The sequence below is a fragment of the Citrus sinensis genome, chromosome 7, assembly GCF_022201045.2.
Source record: "Citrus sinensis cultivar Valencia sweet orange chromosome 7, DVS_A1.0, whole genome shotgun sequence".
NCBI lineage: Eukaryota > Viridiplantae > Streptophyta > Magnoliopsida > Sapindales > Rutaceae > Citrus > Citrus sinensis.
The window spans coordinates 1,238,928-1,258,604 of NC_068562.1; the positions used below are offsets into that span (position 1 = coordinate 1,238,928).

The 19,677-nt window shown below is 33.8% G+C and overlaps 2 protein-coding genes and 1 pseudogene across 2 annotated transcripts; 1 reads left to right on the forward strand and 2 right to left on the reverse strand.

Moving 5' to 3' along the window:
• Positions 1 to 704: 704 nt before the first annotated feature.
• On the forward strand, positions 705 to 1,796 carry LOC127898739 (uncharacterized). Its single transcript, XM_052431231.1, has 4 exons — positions 705 to 865; positions 951 to 1,382; positions 1,470 to 1,565; positions 1,665 to 1,796. Exons 1-4 carry the CDS (start codon positions 722 to 724, stop codon positions 1,683 to 1,685), a joined length of 693 nt encoding a protein of 230 aa, XP_052287191.1. The 5' UTR covers positions 705 to 721; the 3' UTR covers positions 1,686 to 1,796.
• Positions 1,797 to 2,721: 925 nt separating this feature from the next.
• On the reverse strand, positions 2,722 to 3,087 carry LOC107174356 (uncharacterized). Its single transcript, XM_015525180.2, has one exon. The coding sequence runs from the start codon at positions 3,085 to 3,087 to the stop codon at positions 2,722 to 2,724; it is 366 nt and encodes a 121-aa protein (XP_015380666.2).
• Positions 3,088 to 10,697: 7,610 nt separating this feature from the next.
• LOC127898929 (extracellular ribonuclease LE-like) lies at positions 10,698 to 11,757 on the reverse strand (annotated as a pseudogene).
• Positions 11,758 to 19,677: the final 7,920 nt, after the last annotated feature.

Below are 19,677 nucleotides of genomic sequence, written 5' to 3' on the forward strand. Positions count from 1 at the left end.
GGCTTGGATTTATGAAGCAATCAGAGGGTTGCCATCAACATGGGTCGTCAAAACGAAGAAGAAGATTCCCCGCATTCTGCAATAGAAGCCCATGGCGTCTTCGAGAATCAACTTTGCGGAGGTTTATTCGTTCTTCAACGATGAATCTCGTCTTGTAAGTAATATGTATTACTTATTTTTTTAACTTTACTAAATTTAAGTTATGTATACTTACTTAAAATTTTCAATTGAATTTATGACAGGGGGACGTTTTACAAACTCTTGAGCAGAATTCAAATGAAAGTAGTAGAAAATATTGGCTCTCTGTGAAGGATTACTTGCCAAGCATTCCAGACTGGGTTCATAAGGTCAGTATACTCTAAGTACTAAAAATTTTTTAATCGAAATTTTTGACTTTTCATTTACTAATTTCAAATGATACTTTATACAGCACCAACCCTCAATCAACGCGATGCCGTCGGTTACAAGGCAATCAGACGAGCATAACGATCATGACGACATACCAAACCCAATACCAGAGTAGCGTCATGACACTTCTGAGGATGAGGTGGCTGTTGATGACCATTAGCAGCAAACAGACAACTCTGATGACGCACGGGATTCTGAGGTTATAAATAATATATGATATTTTTTCTTTATAAATCATTATTTTTTTACTGTTATTCTAAAGTTTTATTGTTTTCTTTTGTAATAGTCGAGGACAAAGCAGTTTAATGATTACATGCGACGACGGCTGGATAAGATTGATCGTAACGTGTATGAAATAAAGTCAGAATTAAAAGATTTTAAAGAAACCGTTGTTGGCTTCATCGACACATTTTCTAAACGTCCAAATAAGGATTCTCCCACTGCACGCTCGTATGCGGTGAGCAAATTTAAATTTAATAATTATGTTCGTTTAACTTTTAATTTGATAGTTGTTTAATATGTTCTTCTTGGCGAATGGACAGGCCCCGGATGACTATGGAGTGTATATTGACGTGGGCAATCAAAATTTGTCTACGCCCACGTCATTGTATAGTTTCTACGGGGATGTTAGTGGGGAGAGCGTGCAGGTGTTCACTGAGGTGCCTCCGGGCGTTAGTAAGTTTGGCCGCGCGTACATACCGTCGTATGTTTATAACAGTCCTTACATAATTCCTCCAGTCAGGCGAGGACAGAACGTCCGGCCTTTACCTCGACCCCAAATCATGGAGCATGCGATTGACATGAGTACGAGTGTGGATGTAAATCCACTGAGAGGATTGGAGGACTCTAGTCTGTTTGCTGAGTTTGATCGATGGTTCACTGGTGATATCAGAGTCCGCCGGAGAGTCCAGCACCCGCGGTCATTCTTTCAAATAATTTTGGGTACAGATTCGATGGGATGGCTAGGCGATGAGGTATTTATATTTTCGAAGTTTTTTTAGTGTTGTGGATTTGTGTATAAAATTTTTCTTTTAAATCGTTATATTTATGTTTCTCTACAGCATATTCACGAGTATCTCCGCTTGATTAGCGAGAAACAACGGCAATATCCAAATGCCTTACTCCAACGTGTCACACATACTGACACATTTTTTTGGGTAACTTGCCGACAAAACTTATAAATACTATTTAATTTTTTTTAATTATTGCCTTTAAGTTTTGTTAATTTATACATTTCTTGGTTATCTATGTACTAGGTGTTCTTGAATCAGTTATGAAATAACGGGGATTGTGCGGTCGATTCATTGGTATTCGACGACCGCTTGAATAGTTATCTTTGTGGGCGACAGCACACAATGTCCAAATCAATGACGAATGTCGATATGATATGTATTTTATTGAATTTCACATACTCCATAATGAAAATATTCGAGTTGTCGTTTTTTCTCTGTTATATTTCAATTTCATGTATAACGAACATGTTTTTCAATTTTTATATACAGTTACTCATCCTTGTTAACTTGGACGGCGCGCATTGGGTACTAGTACGAGTTGACTTTCGGAAAAACAAAGTCTGGATTTATGACTCATTACTCACATTTCGCGACGACAAAAGGTACAAGTTGAAATTCAAGCCACTTGAAGTTATATTCCCTCAATGGTTGGAATATGTTGGGTTTTACAACATCCGACCTGAGTTGCAGAGTACAGACCCCTGGAAAGTTATGACAGTTAAGAGCGCGCCATAACAAGAGCCCAGAACTGGCGATTGCGGTGTTTTTGTATTGATGGTTACGATGTATTTAATGTTTGGGCTTAGATTGGAGTTTAACGCTAGTCATGTCGAATACTTTAAAAAGAAGATTGCGGTTGACATATTTAATGACGATATTGTATTGTAAACCTATTTAGTAATTTCAATATTGAAATTTGATTTTTTATTTTAATTTGCGCACTTAAGTTTATATAATTTTAATGCTCACATTTTAATATTTAAAATAAAATAAAGTTTTATGACATATAAGTGTACAATACACAAAAAACAATAATAGTTTTAACCAACGAAATACAAAAAACAATAATAGTTTTAACCAAAGAAATACAAAAAACAATAACAGTTTTAACCAACGAATAACACACAAAATACAACTAACTTCGAGTCGACGCAATGGGATTCTTACATCGCTTATGATTATGGCCCAGTTCATGACACCGCCCGCATCTTACAGTCCGTCGGTTAACGTCCTCGCCAGCCGAGGGTATTCTGAGCTCTTTACGATGGCCAGGTGGTGGTGCCTCAACTGGTGGGTATACTTACATCTCCTGAATTTCATCTGGAACTTCCCAATCAGCCACATCACCAACTGGCTCCACTGGTTGTGCATAAGCCATCGCCAACGATTCTGTAGTGTAAAAGTCCGAGCAAAGGTTAATAAAATCCACCCGGTGTGTTAGACACGCCGCAATTGCATGAGCACACACAAGCTGATCAAGCTGAAACACTCTGCAGGAGCAAGTTCTCTTTTGCAAGTCAACCAAACCTTCTTTAAGCCCACCGCCTATAACTTGAAATCGATGCAGAGACACCGGCCGAACTATCATTCTTTCAGCTATAGTTCTCCTCTCAGTGACTATTTCATCCGCCCATGTTGTTAGTCGAGTAGTCATAGATTCAGCCATAATTTTTCTATAATAAAACTATTGCTGCAATGTTTTCCTAAAGTGATCAACAAGATGAGTAACAGGAAATTTTTGAGGTTCCCTCATGAAAGAATTAACACTCTCCGCGATGTTGGTGGTAAGTATGCTGTACCTCCTACCTTCAAACTGAGACCTTGGCCAATTACACGTACCGACATTATTTTCTAGGTAATCAGCCGCACCCGAGTGAATCATCCACAACCCTTCAAGTTGTCTCTTAAATTCCTCGTGGCCATATGCTTTTGCTGCATTAATAAAGGCAGGCTCAAATTCATCCTAAAGAGCTTTGGACATTCTAAATTGTGACTTAATGTTACCTTTGACGTGGTAAAAACAAACGCCATGAGTTGCATTGTGAAATACTTTAAGAACGGCTCTCCTTATGGCAATGCATCGATCAGAGATAATTACCAACTCAGGTCTATCGCCAATCACTCCATGTAACTTTATCATAAACCATTCCCAAGCATCATTGTTTTCTGAATCCATGATCCCAATGGCTAACGGATACAATTGATTGTTACCATCAAGACATGTTGCCACGAACATGCTTCCACGATATAGTCCCTTCAGATGAGTACCATCTACAGCAATGACAGGCCGAATGTACTGCATAAACCCCTTGATGGAAGATCCGAGTGCTACAAAATAATACAAGAAATTACCATCTCCATCCTGCTCGAGGTGAGTGACTGTACCCTCATTCGCTGTAGTTAGTACGTGAGAATATTTAAGGAGCAAGTTGTATGACTCTGCAGGATTGCCTCGAACTATTTCAAGACCAACTTCTCTCGCCCGATATGCCTGCTGGTATGTTAACTGAACACGGTATTCATATTGCATATATGCTCTTATGTCATTGGGAGTATAAATCCTCTTATCTTGAATATATTTTTCTGCGATAATATGACCGACAACCCGGCTCCTTACTTGATGACGTCCATAAACCAATACCTCATTTTGACAAGTGTGTACATTATCAATTCTCTTCACCACCCAAGGAACATTTTGCTCGTTCGAACATCTAGTTGCTCGAATACGCCATTTACATGATTCTGAACAACAGTGAGCCTCGAAACGTGTCGTAGTAGACCGTGCAATCTTGAAATCAAACTTATCTCTAAAGACCACCTTGCGTAGTTATAATATAAACTCATTCTTCTCAGCAAATAGCTTACCCACACTGATATCATCTGAGTCACAACTGCTAACAAAGCTTGGAGCAACCATGTTCGAAGGCAAAGTTGGAGTAAGACTTATAAGGGGGTCAATTCTCCTTCTCGATCGAACTATAGAAGGAATAGGTCTATTGCCTCTGTTATTCACAGGAGTATTGTTTTCACACTCATCCTCATGCTGAAACGACGGAACATTCGAAGGACCGGCTCCTCCATCATCACCATCATTATTGAAATGAGTGCCCCCCTCGTATTATTAGAAGGTTTTGCACAAATATTATCCCCCTCTGTCTCATTATGAAAATCATCATTGTCCCAAAAATCATTGTTGTGATACAGAGAATACCGTTGCTCCAACATCCTGTAACGTAACGTCATTATCATCAATGTTGTCATAATTGTCGTGGATTGGAAAGTAATATTACTGCAGCGATATTGTCCTTGGCAACACCTCTTCATCATTATCGGGGCCAGACATATTTGCTTTAAACGAAGTTTCTGTATCGACATGTGGCTCAATACCTTCGCTCAGAACTCGAGGTGATGTGGTCACGAATATAGGAATGCATCCAAAATTGGCTACGTCGGATGCCATATGCAACACAACCCTCACCATTTCATCATCACATATATCCATAGGCAGTGCACATATATGATATAATGTGTTACTAGACCTCAAAGTTGTCTTCATTGTGATACTATATTCATTAGGGTTTATTTGTAACACCTCGTATACTCTTGCCAATAACTGATCAAACAGACAATTTTTTCCAACCAAAAAAGCTCAATTTTTACCATTCACATACTCCATACGGCCATCCTCTAATGTCTTCCATCAACCATCGTAACACAATTCAAGTAAAACTGAATCCATTAAGCCTGAAATTATAAAAAAAAAATTATTTGAGCCCTATCAAAATAATACAGTTTTAATGAATCTCCAAGGGTTGGGGCGACAGGCAACCTGTCGCCTGAAGCTTGGTGCGACAGGGTGCCTGTCGCACCAAGCAAGGTGCAACAGGTGCCTGTCGCACCAAGTTTTGGTGCGACAGGCACCCTATCGCCAGATTCACCCCCCGGCTCAGTTCAACAAGTTCAGAAAATAACTTATACCACTAAATGATGCCGATTAGTGTTGGATCTGGATAGATTATGATCGGATTTCACTTTTATCGTTGTCTTTTGCCATCACCGTTGGCTGATGATTCATGAGTGGAAAGCTACGTTTGGTTTGACGATATGGGTAAAACAATGTTGCTTTTGGTCTGTAAAGAAGGGTAATTTGGGGAGAAAAGCTTGTGTTTGGCTAATGTTGATAGAAAAAAGTTGAGAGGGTTAATTGTGAAAATAACAAAATATTTATGGTTATTTTCATAAATTTTCCATTATTATTTGGAAATGTTTAATTTCAGGCTGTACTTTGTTTTACAAGCTGAATAAAAGTGAGAAAAGTGGTGCTACGGGCACTCCTCAGGAGTTCTCATAAAACACCTTGTAAGCGTATTTTCTGAAATACACTTTACTTTTTATTTTATATAATATTTTCTCTATATCTCTCTCACTCTACCTCATTTTCTCTCTTTATCTTTAAAATCTCAAACTCCATATACAGTAACTAAATTTATATTGGCTGATGCTAACCGTTGGATTCAAGTAAAATGAATCCAATGGTTGAGATTTAATAGTAAAAAAAAAATAGGAAAAGAGGGCCAACTTGTAATACCGGTTACTAGTAATTTTATCTCCCTCAGTCCCCAATTTTCTCTTATTCAATTTCTTTGCCCATCACTTGAAATCGCATCTACTCTCTCTAATTCCTAATTTCTATGTTTGATTTCATTACTAATCACATACAATAAAAGCCACCTAAAAGCCACCATCTCACTCACATCAAGCGACCAATCCAATACATCAACCATGGTATTTTGTTTGTGTACGGAAGAGAATCCAACGGTTGAGATTTAATGGTAAATAAAAATAGAAAAAAGGGGCAACTTGTAATACCGGTTACTAGCAATTTTTATCTCCATCAAAGTCCCCAATTTTCTCTTATTCAATTTCTTTGCTCATCACTTGAAATCACATCTCTCTCTTATCTAGGATGACAAAACCCTCCTTGGGTTAAATGGGGGAGGCCCCCCCACCGCCCCCTCCCCCCCCCCCCCCCGCCGTTGCCATCCCTACTCTAATCCTTAATTTCTCTGTTTGATTTCGCTGTTGATCCCATAAAATAAAAGCCACCATCTCGCTCACATTAAACAACCAATCTAATACATCAACCCCGTATTTTGTTTGTGTATGGTAGAGAGAGTGGCAAAGCTGTTGCTTTTCCGATTGGTGACCATTGCTCCTGCTGCACCGTTGTCTTCATTGTCGGTTGTTCAACCTGTATTACCATAGTCATCATCGGAATCGTTACCGTGAAAGTCCATGTTGAGAGTGAAACTCCTCAAAACAACTGAAATTTTTTTTTTATTTTCTGTTGTTTTTCTCAACAAATTTTCCTGATATGATTAATGGTTTGAAAAGATGATTAATAGTTTGGAAGCATAAAATTCGCAAGAAAAGCATAAGAAAATGTTGGGTTGTAGTAAGATAGAGGTGCAAATTTTGTGTTTTAGAGAGAGAAGATGAAGAAACCGAAGGACGAAGATGAAAACCAGAGCAAGCGGCTTGCTGGAGGGTTGTAAGTGACTGTCCATTTGGTCTCTACAAGGTAACTAACCGTTTCGAAGGCAGAAACCAAACGGTTAGCCAATTAGATTGATTCGGCCAGCCACTTCGCCTTGATACCATATTTATTAGAGTGAGGATTATGTAGAGTGAAAATACTCCGCATGAATTAATTGGAACTAAAAGGAAATATTAAGCCCATGGTGAATGTTGAGTGTGAATCCAGAAACTCAAGCGTTTCATTTGCATTGATTTTATTTTTAATTTATTTATGCCATTTTATTTTAAATCTTAAGATTAAAAAATTCACTTCCAACCAACTCACATCTACACCCAGAAAATTAACCCTACGCATAATTAAATCTACTTTCTCGTGAAATCGACACTCATCACCACAAAATCTATTCTACAATAAATTCGTGCGCTTGCGAATACAATAAAATTTGCACAACACTTTCTTTAGTTTCTATTGTGATTTTCTTGTATGCATTCATGCTTTGCTTTTGCTCTATTATATATAGCTTGAGGGTTAAAATAAGGCACATTATGTCCCCCTCACTAGGTGTATCTATGCTTTTATTTAAATAAATTTCTCTAGTCCTTTGTCGACGATGACAACAACAAACATTTCGGAGTTCTAAAATTGTTGCTTTTCATTTCTTTTGAAAGCCAATTGATGACTAGGATGTGGATATTAAAACGATTAACTCTAAAAACAATTAACTCTATCCCTTGTAGCAAGGGGCGGCTCCATGAAGAGACAGAAACGAGCAGTGGCCCCTATAAGAAAATTTGAAAAAATTAATATGTAATATATTAAATGAAATAATAAGATAGTTAAAATCCTTCAAGTTAGTTGTATTACCAATACGTGTATATCCTTAAATTAAGCTAACATTAACAGTGGTATATATTTGACATTTGTCTTCACTCCCAAATTCTCAATTTGTAGTTCCCTCTTTCTAAACTCTTCAACTTTCAATTCCAATTCTCACTTTTTTCACCTTTATTCTTTGAAAAAATTAGTTTATTATTCATCTTCTTTATTTAATTCTCAATTAATAGTCTAAATTATTTTAAGATTTAGGTAATTGATTTAGCTGATTACAATCTGACTTCTATAAATAAAACTTCATTGCTTTTAAAAAATAAAAAATAAAGATAAGTATTTTTCTTGATAAGTATTTTAGTTGCTTTTCAAAATATTTTTTCGTTATATTAATAATTATTTATTTAAATTAGAATTTTATATTAATTTTTAACAATAATGTTTTTGCCCATGTAATTAAAGTACTAGGGGATGGTATGTGTTGATGACAAGACCTGATCCGAACCATTTATCAGATCTAGTGCAGATCGCGTGAAAACTCACCGTATTACTTATTTCATTCTCATATCTAAAGCTCATAATATAAATTTAATTTATATATATAAAAATGGCCTCGGACCTATACTATAAATAAATAATAACATCTATGTCTAATCTGAAAATATATTTGAAACATGCACACTTCACAGCTCACTATACATACGTACATTTCAAATATATACATACAAATATAAATATGTTCAAATGTAGGTCATGCAGCAATGTGGATCGTTACCCAACCTTAATTAATTAGAAATTGAACTACATAGAATCCTACAGAAATCTGGTAGAATTTGGGAAAATAAGAAAATGGTGATCTTGCTGCTTAGTGAGTGGATATATTTATATATATATATATATATAGGAGGCTGTTCCAATCCGGGAGTCCCGGATTGGAACAGCATCCGAGAAGAAATTTGTGGCCGTTGGATTCAAGTCCAACGGCCCCAAATTTCTTCTTTTAATTTTTTTTGGTTTGGCTGCTCCACCATGTGCAGCCACAGGTGGCCTTTGGATTTGAATCCAAAGGCCACCAGCCTCCCTCTTGGACATTGTTCCAATCTGAGATCCCGGATTGGAACAACACTATATATATATATATATATATATATAGTGGTTTTTCAATCAGGGATCCTGACTTTATTAAAGTCAGGGATTCGCTAAAAGATAAAAAAATTATATATATATATATATATAAAGTAATGCCTTAGTGCTTATACATAATTATATGACATAACTCCACATTGAACATAATACATAAGTAAACATGAAATCATACATACATACATGACAACTGTACCAAATAATAACAAGGAAAATAATTGTCGTACTCACTAAGATCATTATTGAAGGAGCAGAGCGAGGAAAAATCTCTTAAAACCCAATAAAATTTAACCACATTGTATGGGTAGAGTAATTTAACTCTTAATACGCATGTGCATAGTATATAAAGGGGAGGATACACATATGGTAACTTGCAATCACATCTCATGACATCATAAGTCATATAATATGCATAAATGTAATCATATCATACTACTGAACCATTAAATCAAATATAGATACTTCATAGAATACATATTAGTAATAATAGTAATCCACTCACAAATCCTAGCTCAATTGCTATTTTCTTAGAACTCTTGTTGATTCTTGGGAACGTGAATTTCTCCTAAGCTTAGGGTTCAAAAATTAACTATTAGAACTGGTCTAAACTTATATATGTCATGAAAACTGAAACATGATTACTCAAACTTCATATATCTATTACCTACTGATTCAGTGGAAATTAATCTAACCACCTAGTTCCATTTCATGTAATGTTTCTTCGCAATTTCTCTTTTTAACTTCTTTTTCACTCTTGGGTTCTTAAATCATTTCCTTCTTTTCCTTTATTTTTCCTTCTTTGTTTTTCTATTTACTTCTTTCTTTTTCTCTTTTCCTTGCTCTCTCTCTCTCTCTCTCTCTCTCGCTCGCTCGCTTCCTAAAATGATCCAAATGGGAGCTGCTTTCAATTTTTCATTTTAAAATGCTCATCGAATTAAGCAGCCTGGTGGCTAAAATAATGAAGCAGGCATGTGAAATAGATGAAGCATGCAGGATTATAGATTAAGTGAAGCAGGCAGCTGAGATTGATGAAGCATGCATCTTGATGGCTGAAAATTAATAAGCGATTTGTGGCTTTTTATTTTAGCTAAAGCCAAGCACGTGTGTTAAACTTTATAACTCATAAAAATATGGAGCAGTTTTGAATTTTGTCAATAAATGAAGGGGTACGTAACCTTATTTTAGAGATAAAATGAAATAGTAGTTTAAGTTATGAATATGGCGAACAAATAACTAGATGTCCATCTAATGGAAATATAACCATATCCATGTTTGTAACTTTTAAGACTTTTGATCTTTCGCCACTAACCGCTTATCTCCCTACTAAATTAAGGTCCATTGTCCTCTTATTTTTTTGACCCATTACATACCTCTTTATGGTTGTTTGCCTGTAGAAAGAGACTTGACTTTGTTATTTGTATACTTTGACTTTGTTATCATATACTCTTGAATATATGCGAAATAATAGGAGATAAAAGAATGATGATTTATATTTTATGTCTACAATTTTCTTCTTTGCCTTTGTTGTTTAACAGTTTAGAGAATTTTACTTATTATATATGTTCTCTAAAGATGCTTTATTGTTTATTAATATTTAAAATCTACAGAGGAACAAATGTAAAATTATTTTATTTTTAAATCTTTTATTTCAGAAAAGAGAATCTAATATTGAGACATTTAAAAAAAGAATGATGTGATTCAGACTAAAGTTTACGTCTATATATATATATATATATATATATATATAAATATAAAATCGTCCTACATCAAATTTTATTTAAACATGTCCTCTGTTTAATATAAGGGGCAGTGTATGCTCTCCTTGTGCTTCTTCTTCTTCTTCCTCTCTTTTTCTTTTAGTTTTTCCTTTTTTTCAGAATTGACGCATGCACCCTCAACTTTTCAAGAAACTGACGCATGACTCACACTGCTTGCTAGTTATTTATGCCGGGGGAAGCTGATAACGTTATGGCAATTGGCTGATCTCCGTTCTGCGGGACTGCATGAAATGAAACTTCTTGCTTGACCGTCAACGCATATAGTCACCTCCTTTAGCAGATAACCATTGAAGCACTTAAGTACTGGATAACCGTATGCGTCTTTTATTGCATCCACGTACCCAGTTTCCCAGTAACTCCTTCCATCTGGAAATATTCCTTGATTCTTAGTATTCTCAGCAGGTTCACACTTTTCCTTAGTCTGATAGCTGATTGGAGATAATATGTATCTCCGTAAGGTTGGCCGCTGCCATGCTCTTCCCACTCATGCTCCCAGAAACGAATATGTTTGTACGGATCTCGTCCTTCTTTGGAACCGAGACTTGGCCAGTGTTCATCCATTTCGATACCAAAAGAATGATTGCGTAGCTTGAGAACCAATAGCAAATAAATTTTCGCAACATTAGAACGGTGTAAAAAGTTTGAAAAACAAAGCTAGCAAACTGACTCCTAATTTTTTTTTTAAAAAAAAAAAAAGGAGCGGGAGTACCATCGAGTAGAAATTAGGGGTGCCGTTGGTGGAATTTTTCAAACTGTGCCCGGTAGAGTTTACTGGCCAGAGACCGTGTAGGACGAAATCTGTTGGTTTTCTTTCGCAGCGGATTTGTAGGCAATAGACAGGTGGCCAGCTCAGGACCAGCCAAAAGTGGTCAAAACCAGAATTATTTTCTACAGAGGAAATGCAGTAAACAAACAGAACAATGAAAATGCAGAAATTAATCTTCATTTTGATATCCGGTAGAATGATGAAACGGATGTTAGAGTATTTATATGTTAGAATAAAGAGAAACTGATATTTGAACTAGCCCCTCACAAAAGACTAACAAAAGCACATGTAAAATAATGTCGTTTTGGGTGAATTTAAAACTTTTTCTTAAACAAATCCAAAACAACATCGTCTTAGGTGTGCTTTTATCAGTTATATGGTAGGCTTTGGTTCCTAATTTTATTTTTTTTTTTACAATAAAACTTTATTGTTTTGAATGGCCTCAAACAGTCAACTCTCGTTGGTTTGATATATATATACATTTTTTAAGTACAATTCTTTTTAGAAAATTTTTAATAGAGAGGGTTTATTTGAATCTATGAGAATATTTACTTGTATCCGCTTTTTAATAAAATATTCTATTCTCTTCAAAAAAAAAATATTATATTACTAAAATAACCTTATAGTATTTTACTATTAAGTACAGATTTATTAATTTATTGATTAGATAAATGAAATTACTTGTTATCTCTCTGCAGATCCTCGGAACTTTAATTTCCTTCTTCTCAATATTATCACTATCATCTCTTTTCATATTGTGGTTACTGCAAATAATATCTACAAAATATAATGCTTGTTTGAATATATCTGATATTGTTTTATCAATGCATGCTTTATTAAATTGTTGGCCATTTCAATTTGCAATACCTCAAAACACGCTTAAAAGAGTATCATTTGGTTCATAGAATTAACCAAACCTCCAAAACAAGTAACAAGGAGAAGGATTTTCAATAGACTATAATTTCGAGGTTGGGATGTGAATTAAAAAAAAAGGGACGAAGGATAATAAGAACGAAAAAGAATGAAGACTAGGGTGCAGCTCAAGAGAAAAATAAAATAGAATTATAAAGATATAATAAGGTTCAATTTTGGGATATTGAAGGTTTATAAACTAAAATTTTAAATTTAATTATTTAACAGTGAATTAAGAAAATGGGTGTCATGGGGATCTTTGTGGGTTCAATATCCTCAACCTTTTTATATTGTATTGGATAGTATTATAAATACAGCTCACTGCCTGAGATGTATCAAAATTGAAACCAAGAAAAAATAAACAAATATACTCCCACACGTACCTACAAAATCAAACCGTTGACCTCGAAGAGGAGAGGAGAAAGTGTGACTCAACCAAAGAGTTGTTCACCTTTTTAGGAGAATTGAGGTTATCCATATTAGGTTTAACTCTTGGTTATTTATGGTATGATGATATGACACACCACATTACTATTATGATTCTTTTTAGAGTGGGACTATTGGCACCCTCTAAATATCTCTCAACACCTCTTTTCTTTATTAACCCCATTAAAATATTTAAAAATATTATAAAATTCTTTTAACACCCCTTTAATGAAAAAAAATACCCTTAATTTAAATTATTAGTATAAACCCCATTGTTTTATTTTTGATCCCTTGATTGTGGATTTTGAGACAATTAATCATCTATTAAAAAAGAAAGAGAGAACACCTGCAAAAAAAAGCCATGATTTTGAGACAATTAATCAACACATGGTTCATGATACTTGATCAAACCATTCACAATAGGAGAAATATGTGAAGCTGGAAGCATGAACACCTACAGAAAAAAAAAAAAAAAAAAGCCACAGAAAAATTAGTCCAATAATAAAGATATTGCAGCATACTTTGAATTTCCAAAGTTTTACATACCTCTATGAAATGACTTCTATTAACAAATCTAATAGCAATGATTTTATGTGAAGAACGTGATAATGGAACAAATCTAAGAGCAAGGAATGATTTTATGTCAATGATAATAGCAATAATTCTATTAACAAATCCAATAGTAATAAGAAATTTTTAAGGGGAAAACATTATTTGATTTTGAGTGGGGTTTAATTAGAAATTGTGCCTTCAATTCTCGAGTCGATCATCTGCTACCAACATGTCATCCACATACAACAACAAATGATGAAATTATCATCATTAAACCTCTTGTAATATGCACAATGGTCTGAACTCGTTGTATCCAAAGCTCATAATGAAGGAATCAAATCTCTTATACCAACACCTAAGCACCTGTTTGAGACCGTATAGAGATTTATTCAACTTCAAATCAATTTCTCTTTACCTATTTCAGCAAAAACTTCTGGTTGGAGAATATAAATTTTATCTTCAAGTTCTTTATGAAGAAATGCAGTTTTCACATTTAACTGCTCTAGTTATAGATCAAATGTAGCACACATTGTCAATACTACTCTAACTGTTGTGAGTCGAACCACTGGAGAAAAAATCTTGTTGAAGTCAATGCTTTCTTTATGAGCATAACCTTTCACCACCAACTTGTTTCTATTGGCTTTTCTTTCACTTGGTAATGGTACAAAGTTTTAATGTTTTATTCTTGTGTAGAGCTTCAATTTCTTCCTATATTGTTGACATCCACAAAGCAACATTTGAGCTTTTTAAAGTTTTATGAAAAGTTAATAGCTTTCCATCCTTTGTTACAAGATAGTATGTGATATTGATCTCCATAAAATACTCCAAGTGCCATACCAGTGATCTTTTCTTATGATTTGACCGATGAACTTCTGGAGCCTCGGAATCGACTGGTTCTTGTTTCTTATGCTCTAGTGCTATTTTAGAAGAATCTAAATCTTCAATTTTTTGGATTATTTTTCATATATATCGGTATAGTCTCTGACTTTTTCTTTACAGTGATATCATCCTCATATTTCTTTTGTAGTTGATCTTTTAGAAAAATAACATCTCTGCTGATGACAATCTTATGCGAAGTGGGTTCCCACAGATGATACTTCACTCCATCAACATACCCAAAGAAGATATATATTTTGGATTTTAGATCCAACTTTGTTCTTTTCTGGGTATTGTACATTATGTACACAAGACATCCAAATGCAAGAAAATAAGAGTAATCAGTTGGCTTCCCAGTCTACATTTCTATAAGAGTTTTCAACCCAATTACCATAAATGGTGATCAATTTGCCACAAAACATGTAGTTTTGGCTACTTCTACATAAAATGATTTAGGTAAACCAGCAGCCCTAAGCATATGTCTTATTCTTTCTATAAAAGTTTTGCTCATCAGCTCCGCCATTCTATTTTGTTGAGTAGTTTATGTAATTGTGAACTGTTTTCTAATACCTTCTTGCTTATAAGACACAAGAAACTCACAATTTGTATACTCTCTATCATTATCTATCTTGAAGCACTTGATCTTTTTCCCGGATTTAAGTTCTACCCATGCTTTGAATTCTTTGAATACTAGAAGCAAACTTGACTTTTTCTTGATTGGATACACTTAACATCTCTTAAAATAATCATCGATGAAAGTCACCAAGTACGTGACACATTTCAAGGATATATTCAATGATTCCCAAACATCTGAATGAACTAAATCTGGAATGCATTTACTTTTAATGTTAGATCTGTTGAACTTCAATCTATGCTGCTTACTTGTAACGCAATGCTCACAAAATAGTAAATTCACCGATATCAGCCCTAGAAGCAACTTTCCCTCAGAGAGAATCTTTAAATTTTGTTATGACATGTGGCCAAGTTTCAGATGTTGCATCATCACCAACTTTTCATTATTTGACGCAACACATGCATTGGTTTCTTGTAGTGCTTTCCCTTTGACCATAGATAGATTAATATTGATCTTTTCTACTTTTAATAATACAAGTACGCCTCTAGCAATCTTCATTATCCCATTTTCTACATGAGTTTTTGTAGTGAAGACTATTTATTTATCCTAAAAACAATAGACTCTTCTTCAAACCTTCAACATGTCATACATCTTTAATTGAGCGAACTGTACCATCAAACATTTTTATTCTGACAGTACCAATACCAATGATTTTCAAGACATGATCATCACCCCATGTATGCAAATCCTCCTGAGATAGGTTTATATTTGTGGAACTATTCTTTTCGAGAGATCATTTGCCATGTTGTTCCTGAGTCTATAAACTAGATGTCAATTAACCACTTCTTGCCTTCTATAATAGTTGTTGCCCCACTGTAGAGAATTTCACCATCATCAAAAGTACTTGCTACACAACCCTGAGTATTTGATGACTCAACTTTATTGTCTCAACGCTTTTAATTATTCCAACATTCTTTCTTGACATGCCCTTTGTTGCCACGGTTGTAGTATTTGGCATTTTCCTTACTTCTTGATTTTAAATCTACCCTAATTGTGACTCTCACTTGGGCCACATTCCGTTGATCTCTCGCTTGTCATCGATAGCGCGTCCGCTTATTGTAAACTTGTCTATCCATCTTCCTTATTTTTTCACCTGCTCTCTTTACTTAATATAGAGGCTGCAACATTGCCAAAGATTAGACTGTCTGCTTAGTTGTTGTTCGTTAGATTGATGATAAGTGGATCATACGAATCTAGTAAACTTTAAAGGAAAAACTCTACACGTTCATTTTCCTCTATTTTATGGCCTAACATTGTAATTTCTAATAATAGAGTTTTCAGAGTGTTGATATGGTCTGTCACCAATGGAGTGTAAAGTGTCCTCTTCAAGAAGATATTATTATGTAGTGATTTAGCCTCGTATAGTTTCGTTAGAGTATCTCATATTTCTTTTGCTCTCTTTTTCTCCTTCACGCTAGATAACACTTCATTAGCCAGATCAGTAATTGTATTCCTATCTATTTCATTCAACTTGGCATCATCAATTATCCCTGTAGGCCTTTCTCATATTGCTCCCAAGTAATTGTTTTTCCTCAAAATACCTTTTCCATAACGAGAAATGGTTTCCGTTGAACTTCTTAATTTTGTATTTTACCACCATTGCTTTTCACCATGAACTGCCTTTGTTAAAATTGGCTCCCGCTATTTCACGTGAACAGTAACCATATATGTGAATAGTACCATGTGTAAAGAGGGTCGTTCTCATTAACGGTGCCTCAACTTCAAAAATAAAACCAATTGCTTTGATACCAATATTAGGGAATTGATGGGTGAAACAGAATCATAGCTAAAATGAAATTTAAAGAAAAATGAAAACTAAGCACATAAAGAGGACACCATAAATTTAAGTTGTTTGGCTTTTAGCCTATATCCATGGGGTGAAGATAGAAGGATAAAACTTTACTAGTGAAATGAGTATTACACATATTGTAATATTTTTGACTTATTACCTAAAACCTCAATACACTCAATCTCTCGCTCACTAATTACTTAAGAATTTATTACAACCCTTAATTCTCTCACTTAACTCTTGACTTCTCTTTATGAAAATAAAATTGAGAGCTAAAGAATGAGATGATAAAAGCCTATGGGGAACTCCCCCTCTTATAGCCAAAATAGGCTATTAAAATAATATATTTTTCTTTTATCAACAAATGTGGCTTTTCCGTTTTCCTTCTTCAATTTACGCGGCATCACCACCCCACAAGTTTCAGAAGAGCAGTGCCTACTATTTTTAACAAAACTAGTGGATGATAAATTTGTGTATGACATATTCTTATTTTTTTGAATTGACCAAAGTTAAAGGACTAGGAGCAACAAGATCCTTCTCTCCTTTCCTAGATCTTCACATGATTCTTAATCTAGTGCAATAATGAAGTTCATTGTTGAGATTCCAATCCCATCAGTGATTTGCAAGCAAAAATACCAAATAATTAATTACACAACATAAAAATTTTTAAACCCTGAAAGTGTTTTACAACCTCATCAAAGTATTTCTTCCTTAGACAGTTACGCTCGTACTTCGATGACATATAATCACAATAGACCGCCATGTTTTTCTTACTAGGAGCTATCTAAATTCAGAAGAAGTTGTATTTAAAAAGTAAACTCAACTTTTTTCACTTTTTCTTTATATATATATATATATAATGAGGAACAACCTAATTCTTCGAGAAAATTTCTACAAAGAAAACTATAATACCAAATTCATAAAATAGTAATTATCCAGATATTAAGGAAATAGCTATAAAAAAAAGACTAAAAACTTAAACATTTCAAAGGCAAATCCTTATTAAAAATGATGTATATTTCCTATGAGTATTAATAAAATGGATAAAAAAAAACATATTTTCCGATAAGGGATCGTAAAAGTTCCATTACATTACAAATAATAATAATCGATTTCTTGGAATTATATCTTGCTGACATTAAAATCTTGCATATTATTGTAATCTTAAGCAGTGTGGAGGGATTCAAATCCTCTGCTCATCTTATTTCTTTGCTTTATTTTTTAGATGGTCGAGAGGTGTCCCTTATTAATTTGAATGCTTGTGATTTATTTATAAGCATACATATAGACAAAAATGTAATTATGTGTGAAGTTTACATGATATAATTATGGAGTAAAGGCTCGTTTTTTGGATTGTTTTTGGGAAGTTTAGAAGTGACTTTAAAAAGTTAAAAGCTAATTTTATTATTTGATAATTTTTTTAAAAATTATTTTAATTGAAATTACCTCATCTTACAGTATATTTGGAAAAGTAGAAAAAAAGTTACTTTTCAAAATCTAATTTTGAGAATTACTTTTATATTTAATATACTTATATATATATATCCTCATATATATTATAAAGATCCAAAATTATCTTTATTAATTAGGAAATAAAATCATTAACTTTAAAGAAATTATTAATTTTATTTATTATATTGAGATAACAAAATAAAAAATAAAATTAATAATATAAAGTATTTGCTTTAGTATATAAATAAATTTTATCCAACATTATGTCCAATTCAATCATTTATATTCTTATGAGTAATGATATAACTACAAACTCTTGTACAAACTTATGTGGCTTTAATTCATTGGTTGAATTAAATATCTCTTGGCTCATTCAACCAATGAATTAATACCACATCAGTTTGTACAAGATAAATTTATATAAGAGTTTGTAGTTGTATCATCACTCATATTCTTATAGCAACTTGACAGTGAGATTTATCAAACTTTTAACTGATTATTTTCACAGTTTATTATTTCTATAGCACAGCTAATAATAATTATTTTAAAAATTATAGTATCACCGAATTAGCCCTAAATGGTTTGCTTGTAACCAACACATGTATGAGAACGTGGTGATGGGGCCTCAATAGGTTCTTGTGCGAGCTATAAGGATATTGGACTCTTTTTTTAATTTTTCTTTTATTCAAAACCAGAATAAGGTGGGAGGGTTAGGTAAGACCCATTTACTTGTAAATGAATCAAAATGAATGAAAATACATCTGAAACACACGAACGCCATATTAGTAATAGCGAATTCACACAAAATCCACATTTAGCGTTTGCACTTGAGAGGCTCTTTCTCTTCACACACAGACACAAACACACACATATATATATAGAGAGAGGCGGATTAGTTGATTGTTAAAAATACTCTAAATTTTACACTAATTAATATCCATTAGATTTGAAATAAATCAATTCATGAGATTTATTAAAGGGTTAATTTTGTCCTGCCCCCAACTGTTTCAACATTTTTCGCCACACACCCATATGTTTCGAAAATACTCACTCCACACCCAATTCCGTTAATTTGACCGTTATGTTTAACGGAGCTATTTGAAATTTAAATAAATGTCCAAAATACCCCTTATCTTGAATTAGAGAAAAATAAAATGAGATAAAATATTAATTTAATAATTAATGTTTACATTAAAAAATTTTATTTAAAGGTAATTAATAATAATTTCATCAATTAAATTATCAAATAAATTTAATTTATCATCATCAAATAATATTTAGGATATGAATTTCCAAATTTGCCCTTTGACCGTTAGAATAAACGGTCAAATTAACGGAATTGGGTGTGGAGTGAGTATTTTTGAAACATATGGGTGTGTGGTGAAAAATGTTGAAACAGTTGGGTGCAGGACAAAATTATCCCTTTATTAAAATTAAATTTTTAAAATTTTTAATATTGCTTCTCTCTTCGTATGGACACCACTCCCTATCTTTCTGCCCCTCTCTCTTATCTCCCTCCTTTATCATACTCTCTCTCCCTCTCTCTTATCTTCTCTCTCTT

Coding starts and splice junctions, on each gene's coding strand:
- LOC127898739 (XM_052431231.1), top strand. CDS start 722: ATGCGACGACGGCTGGATAAGATTGATCGTAACGTGTATGAAATAAAG. Junction 866..950: donor CCACTGCACGCTCGTATGCG/GTGAGCAAATTT, acceptor GCGAATGGACAG/GCCCCGGATGACTATGGAGT. Junction 1,566..1,664: donor ATACTGACACATTTTTTTGG/GTAACTTGCCGA, acceptor TCTATGTACTAG/GTGTTCTTGAATCAGTTATG.
- LOC107174356 (XM_015525180.2), bottom strand. CDS start 3,087: ATGGCTGAATCTATGACTACTCGACTAACAACATGGGCGGATGAAATA.